Raw genomic sequence first — 12,636 nt, forward strand, 5'->3', positions numbered from 1 at the left:
AAAATATAATTATAGGAAAAAAAAGAAAAAAAATATAAACTTTAAATAAAATAAAAAAGGAATATCAATATCCATCAGTACATGCTTTCTACAATTCACAACATTCATTTTATTTTTCTAATAATCTATACATTACATGCCCTTCATATTTCTTTTTAAAATATATCCCAAAATTACTATGTAGAAGAAATAGCAGTATTGATCAAGTATATCCAAATTAACACATAAGCTTTAACATATTTCATCTTAAATAATTAAATGTATCTTGTCCTTGCTTTTGTGGTCTCTGATATTTAAAAAGAAAAAAATTTATTCCCTTATTCTGAGTCTCTCTTGAGCTAGCAACATATTAGATTTCCCCTACTGCATGACCAACCCATAGTTCTCCTTCCTTCCATCTATCATTTATTTTTCCCCAAACTTTTCTTCCTTGTGAAGGGAAATCAGGTTCAGCTGCTTTGCCATTCCGAATCACAGGCAGAAATATTAGTTTGACAAGTGCTTCCCTTTAGTTCATCCCACTTCATCTTGGATAGGGTTCCCTAGGAACCACACCAACAGGCTACCTAGACCACTAGACAAGGCCGTAGTATTCATTGTTAACTCTAGTTTTGCAAGATGGAGTGAAGGTACAATTTTTCCCATCAGAACCTTGGGAATTCTTGCATACAAGTTTAAGGGTATCATTGCAATTCTTTGCTCAGGAATCACACTTGCTCTGACACTTAGCACCTGGGACTGCAGTATCTGGCAAAAAGAAAACAATTTCAAGTAATTTGGGGAAAAATTTTATAGTAGTGTCAGCATCCTTCCCTCTTCTCCAGAGATCCCTGAGAAATGTAGAAATCTGTTCCTGGTGAACCCCTTTTAGCCAGCCTCCTGCTGAGTGTGAGCATGCACTCTTGAAGGTCTGTGAACCAGCCCTTCATACCTTGTTGTTGTTGTTGTTGTTGTTGATTGCCTTCGAGTGGAGCATGACTCATAGCAACCCTATGAACAAAAAGCCTGAAACCCCTCTACAATAGAGTTCCTGGAGGCATGTTGTTTAGGAAGTGGATGTCACTCCTGCTTCCAACTTCATATGTTATTCCCTCCTATTATTGGTAACAAATATTTTAACTAACCATTCCAATTCTCTTTCAGAACAATACTCTGAAGGTGGTAGGCAAAATAGTATGTTCATTTAATATGATGTTTCTTGGCCCATTGATGCACTCTATGGGCTGTAAAGTGTGTTCCTTGGTCTGAGGAAATATAGTTTGGTAATGAGGTCCCGCCTCATTATATCGAGCAGTTTCACTGAGAGAAGGGATGAGGATTAAATGAAGACACCGGCTGATGGCAGATAGCAAAGTTTATTCCCGAACTTCTGTGTTATATCCTTTTTGCAGTGAACAGAAAAACAGCTCAGCCTCAAGTCCAACAATACATTTGTTTTGATATCCCTGCCACATGCAAGCAAGGCTTCCAATTAGCAATCAAGGCCATCAGAACAGAGTCTTTGGGGAGGGTCATACCATTCCGCACATCCCGGCTTGGCCTTGGGGGTTGAAGGAATGGTTAAACTTGTCTTTGCTCCTTTCCAAACATCTGCACATTTGAGCTTGGCATGAAATGGCTACTTGCTTAAAATGGCTGCAATATGGCTCACTTTTTAACATCCTACTTTCTTGAGTTGTTTTCTGCCAAGCAGATACTATAGCCAAGATGGAGTTAGTCTTGCTGAGCTTTTGGGATAGGGCTAATCTTGCTTTGTAAGTTAGCCAGGCCCCAATAGTTTGGTGTCCCAAACTGGTCTAGTATCTTTTGTTTCAATCCTTTAGTAATAACTTCGGCATTTGTATCAATCACCAGCTATGTGAATTCCAGTCCAGAATAGGACCCATTTATAGCCACCTGGTACCACTAGTGCTATGGTATAATATAATGGACAAAAACTGGCCTTGCCCCCTGGACATCTGTCCCATAGTCATTGCAACCTCTGTCACTCTTGCTGACAGACAGAGAAATCTTTATTGAAATTTTGTTCCTCAAATGTTGAAAGAGGAATAAGTCTCGGTTCAGCCCATCTCTGCATTGCTGCAGTGCTCCCATATCCACTCATTTCATGAACCGAATTGACTGCCTCAAGGAAGTGCACCTACATGACCACCTGCTGATTCCAATCACTTTCTGGTTCTACTAGAGAGGTGTGTTGGGTTTGGGTTTTGTTGGGGTTTCTTTTGTTGTTGTTTTTTTAATAGACATTAACATGTCCAACTCTAATGTGCTGTCTAACGCCCTAGAGTGTTTTACATGGATCCCAGCCCTGCGAGGTTGTTGTGTACATTCAAACAGGAATCAATCCATGGTTGACCCACAAGTAGGTTTTCGGAGGCAGTAAATTGCACAAGAAGAAATTGTCCATCCTTCTGCTGCAGAGTAACTAGTGGATTAAAACTATGTACCTTTGGAATTATAATGCAGCTTTTTACCACTATGTTAACAGAGAGCCCTGCACTAGTTTTCTAGCTTTCCTTTAATGGTCTCATTTCCCATTGCCCATTTGCCTAATAACTAAGGCATCAGCCAGTGTTCATGAATCAGTAAAAATACAAACATAAGAGCTCTCCCAGTTTTCTCACTCATGGCTATGAGGACAGCATGCAGTTCAGCACATTGTGCTCATTAGTTTTTACCTCCCTGAATTATGGTTTCCCATCTTAGGGTTTTAATGCGACAGCTTACCATATCAAATGTTGTACAGGTACCCTGGAATTGCCATCTGTGAGCCATGCAGCTCTATGTTGGTCAACATGAAGTTGTTCATTGGACACTGTCCATGTAGCAATGGGCTCTGGCCATTGCTCTGTAGTTTCAACGTAGGATGAATGGGAAAAGAGGGTGCTTGCTTATGAATATGGTATGTACTGCCCTGCATTCCCCCAGTGACATTTTCCTGTATGAGCCATTTCCATTTTACCAGAAAACAGTTCGAGGCATCCTCTTATTTATTAGAGTTTCTCCAACATCACCCAATACATAATGAATATGTTAGATCTCATAATACTCCTGTGTCCTGTCATTGAAGTTGTCTCAATCAATGGTCAATAGCAGCTGAGTGATTGCCTTTCAAATTACATGCATTGTACAGCAGCATTAGGAACATTCCTGGTCCGGAATCCTAGTGGTCAATGCAGGACAGCCTTTTCATATTTTTGCCATGAAATCTGCATGAATTGAGGTGGCAGATGTCTCGAGAATCATGTCTGAATGTGGATCTTAAGGACCTAGAGGCAAGGAAAGTGAGACTGCTTTCTGTATTTCAGCCATAGCCTACTGTTGCTCAGACCCACATGTTGCAAACTGCACGCAGAAAGGAAGCAGGGGCACAAGGAAATGAATTCTGAAAGAGAGAAGGCTGAGGCAGAGGCAGTTTGAAACACCCACATTCAGCTTTCTTTCATGTAAGTTTATGGATGAGAGTTAACTATTCCAAGATGTGGGATATGAGTCCTCCAAAATCTCTGTGTTGTTAAGTGCTATCGAGTTATAGACGACTCATAGTGACCCTATGAACAATAGACCTGAGCCCTGTTCATAGAGTTTCTGGAGGCAAGCCATTTCAGAAGTGGATGCCGCTCCTGCTTCCAGCTTGTTTTAATCAGGAAGCTTCACCAAACACTGTCCACCACGGGTAACCATTATCACATTTGGCACATGAGTGTCACAGTCTTTAGCATCACAGCAACTGCCTGTGGAATGCCAAGGGTTCATGCCCAGGTTATTGCCAAGAATTTTACTTTTTTGGGTAGGACCTGGATTTTTGCTAGATTTATCAACCAATCTCTGTTGGTCACATAGGCAATCACTGTTTTAAAATCATCCCTAGCCTGCTCTTGAGTGTCTGATAGAACTTGTTCTCATCAATGTTCTCTAGATATCTGGGCCAAAGAGATCTAGGCTATGACAGAAGGTGGCGGAATTAAAATGATTCTGTGGTAACACTGTACAGTTAATCTGAGATTCTTCTCATGTGAAAGCAAACTGAGGCATGCTCTTTTCTAAGATTGGAATAGAGAAAAACAAAACACAAACAAGCATTTGCAAGATGTATCACTGAGTACCGTTCTCTGGTCTGCTGTATTTTCTGCACCATTGATGCTCTGCCTGGGACTGCTGAAGCCACAGGTGGCACCATTTTATTTAGGCCTCAATAGCCTGCCGTTAACCTCCACAAGCCATCTGCCTTTTTAACAGGCCACACAGGGCTGTTTGAGAATTGGTCAACATCCATACCCTAGTCTTGAGCATGACTTGAATCAAAGCAGTCATTTTCTTCCATCCGCTAGGTATCCATGCTGCTTCAAATTGACCACCAGAGTGAACCCAGGCAATTCTAATGGTTCCCATCTAGCAAGTGCAATAAACATTGGCCTCACGGAAGACTTATACTGCCCTCAGTTTCAGAAGAGCTGGTAAAGGGAAGATTCCCCAATTAGACATAATACCCATACCAAGAATACATTTAAAATGCAACCACTATTTAAATTTTTCAATTCTCATCCAAACTTTCACCTTAGACACATCAATTGCTACATTTTCATATACCCATAATATGACTTTAGGTCTCTTCAAGATTTTCTCAACAAGGTTTGAAGATTATAGTACATTGGGCTTCTGTATCCAGAAGCCCCAAGAGGGTTTCTTCTCCTGCAGGCCATTTTGCCTACACATGCACATACGGCCTCGGATCCCCTGCTAGGGGTTAGACCAGAAGGCCTGTCTCTCCTGTCAGTCCATATCTTGGCCAACTAACTGAGCATGTGCTTCAATTAATTTTAGATGGGGCTCTCTACCATTAATTACCTCATGACTGGGATGAAAAGAACGATCTTATTTACGCCTTCTCAACATTGGGGGAACAGAGTGAGCCTTCATTTACCCACCCAACCTACTGGAGTGCTGCCTTGGAACCTTTGTCTCCACTCCAGTGTCCACTACATTCACATCACTTCTGAGTAACCATCTAAAAATCTCCACCCTGTTAGGGTAAATCCTTTCTCCATAGTCTTTTCCTATTTGTCTAAATCATCCTGATGTTGTAGCCTTTAACCAATAACTCTCAACTCCAAGCCTCTGGTAATCATTAATATAACATTTTTCTTATGTGTTTGTCTATTCTGGATAGTTCATACATGTGGGATGATGCAATATTTGCTCTTTTGGTCTGACTTTTTTCACCTAGCATGTTTCCAGGTATATCCATGCTGAAGTGTGTATCAGCACATACTTTCTTTTTATGGCTGAATAACTTTCCTTTTTCTGTATGTGGTGGTGGTGGTGTGAACTGTCAAGTCAGAACCGACCCACAGCTGTCCCTCCAGTGGATTTTCAGAGGCAGTTAATCACACGGGAGGACATTGCCCATCCTTCTTCCACAGAACAGCTGGTGGCCTCAAACCACGTGTTTTTGGGATTGCAGGGCAGCTTCTTACCACTTGGCCACCAGAACTCCCTATATTTGTTGTTGTTGTTATGTGCTGTCAAGTTGTTTGCAACTCATAGCAACCCTAAGTTCAACAGCCCTAAACGCTGCTCTGTCCTGTGCCAATCGCACTGTCTCTGATATACCCCTCCCAATTACTCCAGTCACTGAATCAATCCACCTCATAGAGGGCCTTCCCCTCCTGCAATGTCCCTCCATCCTACCAAGCATGATGTCCCTCTCCAACGCCGGTCCCTCCTTACAACCAGTCCAAAGTATGTCAGACAAAGTCCCAGAATCCTTGCCTCCAAGGAGCAGTCTGGTTTAACCCTCTCCAGGATGAATCTGCTTGTTTTCCTAGCAGTCCAGGGTACCCTCAATACTCTTCTCCAGCATCACAGCTCAAAGGCATCAATTCTCCTTCTATCCTCCTTAGTCATTGTCCAACTCTCTGATGCATAACAAGTGATAGCAAAGACCATGTCCTGTATCAGATGCACCTTAGTCTCGAGAGAGACACCATTGCTCTTCAGTAATTTGGAGAGGTTATTTTAAAATCACATTCTGGAGTGAGTCTCTTTCATAACATTGGGAGTGCTTGTATTACACTTTGCTCTGGGGTCAACTCTGAAAATATTGCACTAGAGCACTGAGAAGCCAAGCAAAGGGAAGAAATCAAGAAGGTAAGGAGATGAATAGAAGATTTCAAAGGGCAGCACGGGAAGACAAAGCAAAGTATTATAATGAAATGTGCAAAGAACTGGAGTCTGAAAATCAAGAGAGTTCTACTTGCTCAGTATTTCCTAAGCTGAAGGAACTAAAAAACAAAATCAAGCCTTGCGTTGCAATACTTAAGGATGCTATGGGTAGAATATTGAATGATCCAGGAACTAGTAAAAGAAGATGGAAGGAGTATACAGAGTTATTGTACCAAAAAGAGCTGGCTGACACAGAAGAATTTCAAGAAGCAGCATATGATCAATAGGCAATTGTAATTAAGGAGGAAGTTCAGGCTGCTCTGAAACACTTGGCCAAAAATAAAGCCCCAGGAATTAATGGAATACCAATTGACATGTTTCAACAATCAGATGCTACCCTGGACATGCTCACCAGGTTGTGCCAAGAAATCTGGAGGACAATTACCTGGCCAACTAACTGGAAGAGACCCATATTTATTCCCATTCCATACCTGACAGAGTGTGGAAATTATCATACAATATCACTTATATCACAAGCAAAATCCTGCTGAAGATTATCCAGAAATGACTGGAACAGTACATTAATGGAGAACTACCAGAAATACAAGCTGGGTTTAAAAGAGGCTGTGGCACTAGAGATATTTTTTATTGTCAATGTCAGATGAATCTCGGCAGAATGCAGAGTACAAGAGGGACATCTATTGAGTTTCATTGACTTTGCAAAGGTGCTTGACTGTGTGGATCACAACAAATGAGGCTAACCTTGAGGAGAACGGAATCTCACAACACTTTAATGTGCTTATGTGAAACCTGTACTTGGACCAGGAAGCAGTTCTCAGAACAGAACAGGGAAACACTGTATGGTTCAAAATCAGGGAGTGCATTAGGGATGTGTCCTATCTCCATGCCTTTTCAATCTATGTGCAGAACAAATCAATTGGGAGGCTGGTCTTTATCAGGAAGAATGTTGCATCAGGATTGGAGGAAGACTTGTCAACAACCTACGTTATGCACATGACACAACCTTACTTGCTGGAAACTGAAGTGGACCTGAAGCACTTGCTGCAGAAGGTCAAGGACTGTAGTCTTCAATATGGATTAAAGCTCAACATCAAGAAAACAGATTCTCACCACAGGGCCAACTGGCAGCACCATGATGGATGGAGGAGATTGAAGTTGTTAACAGTTACCGTTTGCTTGGCTCCACAATCAACACTCTTGGCACCAGCAGTCAGGAAATCAAAAGACAAATTGCATTTGGTAAATCTGCTGTAAGGGACCTTTTCAGAGTACTGAGAAGCAACAATGTCAGTCTAGAGACTAAGGTGGGCCTGATCCAGTCCATGGTCTTTGTAATCACTTCCTATACATCAGAAAGCTGGATAATGACTAAGGATGATGGAAGAATTGATGCCTTTGAGTTGTGGTGCTTGAGAAGAGTCTTGAACATACCATGGACCGCCAAGAAAACAAATAGGTCTGTCTTGGAGAAGATGAAACCAAATTTCTCCTAGGAGGCTAGGATTTTGAAGCTGTCTCACATACTTGGGGCATGTGGCCAGGAGACTAATCCTTGGGGGACATCATGCTCAGAAGTGTGGAGACAGAATAGGAGAGGAAGACCTTGATGAGACGAGTTAATACAGTAACTCAGGCAATGGGGTAGGTACATAGGAGTCAGTGAGACTGACTCAGGACAGGAGAGGCTTCAGAGCTAATGAATATAGGGTCCCTGTGATTCTCAGGCGACTCCGCGACACATAACATATTCACTATAAGTATTTAAGGTATTTGAACTACTAATTCAAAGGCCTTGCCTCTCTAGTGGTTCAAATCCACCACCAGCTCCATGGGGAATAGATGGGCAATCTTCTTCCATGCTATTTACAGGCTTGAAAATGAAATGGAAGATCAGCTACATTTTGGGTCTGACTCTATGTCAGTAAGAGAGGCATAGGCATATATTGTTATTATGTGCTGCCAAGTTGCCTGGGACTTATAGCAATCCTATGAACAATGGATCTGAACCCTGTCCTATCCTCATCATGACATACTCAAGCTCATTACATTCAGTGCATCAGGCCATCTCATTGAGGGTCTTCTCCTTTACTGACTCTCCACCTTTTCAAACATGTCCTTTTCCAAGGACTGTTCCTTCCTAAGAACATGTCCAAAGTATGCAAGATGAAGTTTCACTATCCTTGCTTCCAAGGAATACCTATACCTTTTCCAAAACATAGTTGTTCATCCTTTTGGCAGTCCATAGGATATTCAGTACTCTTCTCCAACATTGTAACCCAAGAGCATCTATTCTTCTGTCGTCTTTAGTTATTGTCCAACTTTTAGATACATTCCAAGTAATGAAAAAAAAAAATCATAGTTTGGATGAAGTGCACCTTAGTCTTTACACTTATATAGTAGTCCTTCAGCATTGTGGACAGGTCCCTGACAGCTCACTTTCCCAGTGCCATATCTTTTGATTTCCTGGCTACTGGTGAGTGTCAAGGGTGTTGACTGTAGAATCAAGCAAGATGAGATCATTGACAATTTCAATACTTTTTCCATCTATCATGATGTTACCTATTGATCCAATGGTAAGGATTTTGTTTTCTTGATGTTGAGATGTAATTTATATTGAAGGCTATGATCTTTGATCTTCTGCAGCAAACATTTTAAGTCCTCTTCACTTTCACCAAGGAAGGTTTTGTCATCTACATAACACAGATTCTTGAATCTTCCTACAATCCTGATACCACATTCTTCTTCATACAACCCAGCCTCTTGAATAATTTGTTCTGCATACAGACTGAATACGTATAGAGAAAGGACACGGCCTTGGCATGCACCTTTCTTGATTTTAGACCGTGCAGTATTCCCTTGCTCTGTTCAGACAACAGCTTCTTGACCTAGGTGTAGGTCTCACTTGAGCACAATTAAGTTTTATGAGAGTCCGTTGTTAGGTGCCATCAAGTCAATTATGACTCAAAAGTGACCCTATGAACAGCACATCCGAACCCTGCCTTATTCTGCACCATCTTCATAATTGCTACCATGCTCAAGTTCATTGTGGTAGTCATTGTGTCAATCTACTTTGTTGAGGATCTTTCTTTCACTGACTCTCTACACAGCCTGATCTCTCTCCAAGGCATGGTTCCTCCTAAAAAGATGCCCAGAATATGTAAGACCAAGCTTTACCATCCTTGTCTTATCTCTAAGCGCACCCTGCTTGTACATCTTACGAGACAGACTTGTTTGTTCTTTTGATAGTTCATCGGATATTCAGTTCTCTTCTATAACAACAAATCAACAGCGCTAATTCTTCTTTTGTGATTCTCATTCATTATCCACAGAAAAATGCACAAGAAGAACTTGAAAAAGACTTGGATCAGGCACACTTCAGAAGTCTTTAACATCCTTGCAGATTTTGCCAAGGCAACTTTTATACATATAAATATTTATTTCTTGATTGCTGCCACCATATTAATTGTGGACCCAAGTAAAATTGAAATAGTTGACAACTTCAGTCATTTCTCCATCTATTATGATGTTACTTATTGGTCCAATGATAAGGATTTTTTTGTTGTTGTTGAGATGTAATCCATATTTAAGGCTGAGGTCTTTGGTTTTCTGCAGCATTTCAATTTCTCTTCACTTTCAACAAGCATGGTTGTGTTATATGCATAATGTAGGTTACTGATGAGTCTTCCTCTAATCCTTATGCCACATTCTTCTTCATACAATCCAGCTTCTTGGATGATTTGCTTGGCATGCAGATTGAATAAGTATGGAGAAAGGAAACAACACTGTCACAAATTTCCTGATTCTAGGTACAGGTTTCACCTGAGCACAATTAAGTGCTCTGGGATTCCTATTCTTAATGTCAGTCATAATTTGTTATGATCCACATCTTTCTGGTAGTCACTGCTTTCAACCATGACCTACTTCACTTGGCATCAGTAATGATAACCCTCATGTCATATTGTAAAACACCAAATAAGTTAATTGTTGATCAAGGTCAAAGAGAAAAGGTTTTGGGTTTTTTTCCAGTCACCTAGAGGGCACTTAAAAAGCTGTTATCACTTTAAACTAAATTATAGCTGGCATTTTTTAAGATTACTCCACTAATGGACTGCCTTCAGGACACTTTCCCTCATTTCGAAGAGAAAGGTGACATGAAGAAATAAACTTATTCACAGTTCCTACCCTGGACAGGCCTCAAGCTGTCTATTGTTTACCATCCCTTCCCTATTCCAGGCTTTATTGAAAAGCAAAGTTCAGTTTGACATTTGGAAAATGTCCTAAGGGTAAGAAGTGGCATCAGTGCTCTAATTATTTCTCTGTGCTCCTACTGCCGCTTTTTCATTTATTTTTTTGAATTTGAGAATTTTTATTTTGTTGATTACTGATACATTTAAAAAATGGTTCTTGCACTCCAGAAATGTTAGCTCTTTTTAGTTGATCATTATTAGCTATACTGTTGGAAAGAAAATTCTTTGAACTTGCTCTTTAACCATTTTACAGGATGGTTAACTCCCTCCCTGATAAGGCAGTAAAATTAAGACCACCACATTCAGGAAGCAGTTTGGCCTCAGTTGAAGTCTCAGATTCACTTGGTAGCCTGCCTTAAATGTAGTTTCCTTCTACTCTATGCCACAGAATAAAATGGGTTAATATAGGAACACAACTTAAGATATATCCTGGGGTGGGTTTGCCTGAAAATGTTGCCCACCCACCTTACTCAATGATACCTGGTCCTCTGGCCATTCAGGCCCGCCCTGTAAGGTAGGAAACTACTATTTGGCTCATTCTGAGAGAGAGAAATTAACTATATGCTACTTACTGGATGAAGGTCCCCCAAGAGGACATGTATCTGAAGCAGAATGGTGGCTGGTATTGACATAAGAGGTTATATCTTAAGTATATACATCTGAGTAAGCACACAGTCTTATTACCATTAAGAACTCTGAAAACAATAATTTTTTTAAAAATGTGTTTATTTCTTTTTTTTTTTATGGTGGACAGTTATCATTTGCCCCAACAGCCATCTGAAGCCAATAGTCTTGATTATTAAAAATCACAAAGTTGTATAAATGTTCTCCTCCTTTTTGAAAACCATGTTCTTGTTCTTTCCAAGAAACAGGGCTGTCTGCAAAGCCTTGAACACACAAGGAAATCCAAGGAGCTAACTTAGGCTGGTCAAAGTAGTGACTGAAAAAGAAGATAATTGTTAATAAACATGGAAAGTTAGAATGTTCATTTTTTAAAAAAAAATTATGCAAGACAACTAGTATTTATGAAGTCTAAAGAAAAGTAAGCCTAAACTTTAATCTATAAAAATAAGGAGAAGTGGATTAAATTCCCTATGTCATATTTTAAATGTAACAAAGATCAACACATTTCCCCCAAAACAAAAATCTCACATAGCTGGCAATAAGAATATTTTTACTCCTTTAAATGTTTCTTTCCATCTCTATTACTGTAGAATATTCTATTGACTTTGTTACTGAGGAAAATAAAAACCCATGGTAATAAATACAAAAGAGGATGATGGATTTTAAAAGGGAAACCTTTTTTTTTCCTAAATAAAAGGTTTCTCTTTTGTATATGAATTTTCACGATAGCACTACTCAACTAACAATAAATAGGTGGAAACAATCCAAATGTGCAGCAACTGATGATTAGAAAAACAAAATGTGGCTTATTCATTCAATGGAATACTATTTTAGCATGAAAAGAAATGAAGTACAGATGTATCCTGCAACATGGACAAACCTTGAAAACATTACAAGTGGAAGAAGCAGGTTTAAAAGGCCACACATCATCTGGTTCAATTTACATCAGAATGGTGAAATCCATAGATTGAAAGCAGATTAGTGGTTGCCAGTGGGTAGAGTGAGGAGGTGAAGAGTGGAGAGGAAAAGCTTAATTATGAGGTCTCCTTTTAAAGTGACGGGAAAGTTCTGGAACTAAATAGTGGCGATGGCTGCACAATATTGTGAATGTAGAAAATGCCACTGAATTGCACTTTAAAAGGGCAAGTTTTATTTTACATAAATGCCATCATAATTGAAAAAAGGATAAACCTTACAACTTAGACAAAGTCAATAAATGTGAAAAAGGATGTTGGTTTAAAAAAGGAAACTTCTCAAAATTTAAATCTCAAACATCTTAAAAAAGAAGACTGAGAGGCATGCTTGCTAAATAAAACTATACTCTATAGACTATTAGGGTTAGACCATGTTTGAAATATGATTTGGATTTAAGAGTGTTCAAACTCTTCTAACCCCCTCTTCTTTTTTTCTTTTCTACAATTTGTTGAAGTGAAATATCTTGTAGAATTCCAAAACTTGACCCTTTTTGCCCCTACAGAGAACACTCCTGTTTTCTTAGGTGCTGTTATAACTTCTAGCTACTCAAAATGTGATAGAGTAGTATAAGGAGAAAAACCAAAGAGTTTAGGGTGTGTGTATA

The 12,636-nt window shown here is 39.8% G+C and overlaps 1 protein-coding gene across 3 annotated transcripts in view; it reads right to left on the reverse strand.

Moving 5' to 3' along the window:
* Nucleotides 1–11,174: 11,174 nt before the first annotated feature.
* RPP40 (ribonuclease P/MRP 40kDa subunit) overlaps nt 11,175–12,636 on the reverse strand; it is a 26,686-nt gene continuing 25,224 nt past the window's right edge. For all 3 annotated transcript variants that reach the window (XM_006888730.1, XM_006888731.1, XM_006888729.1), the window contains one exon: nt 11,175–11,373. In XM_006888730.1, coding sequence (XP_006888792.1) covers nt 11,175–11,373 — 199 coding nt within the window. The remainder of the gene's footprint in view (nt 11,374–12,636) is intronic.

Source organism: Elephantulus edwardii, unplaced genomic scaffold, assembly GCF_000299155.1.
Source record: "Elephantulus edwardii isolate Elephantulus edwardi_28Jun2011 unplaced genomic scaffold, EleEdw1.0 scaffold00071, whole genome shotgun sequence".
In the NCBI taxonomy this organism is placed as follows: domain Eukaryota; kingdom Metazoa; phylum Chordata; class Mammalia; order Macroscelidea; family Macroscelididae; genus Elephantulus; species Elephantulus edwardii.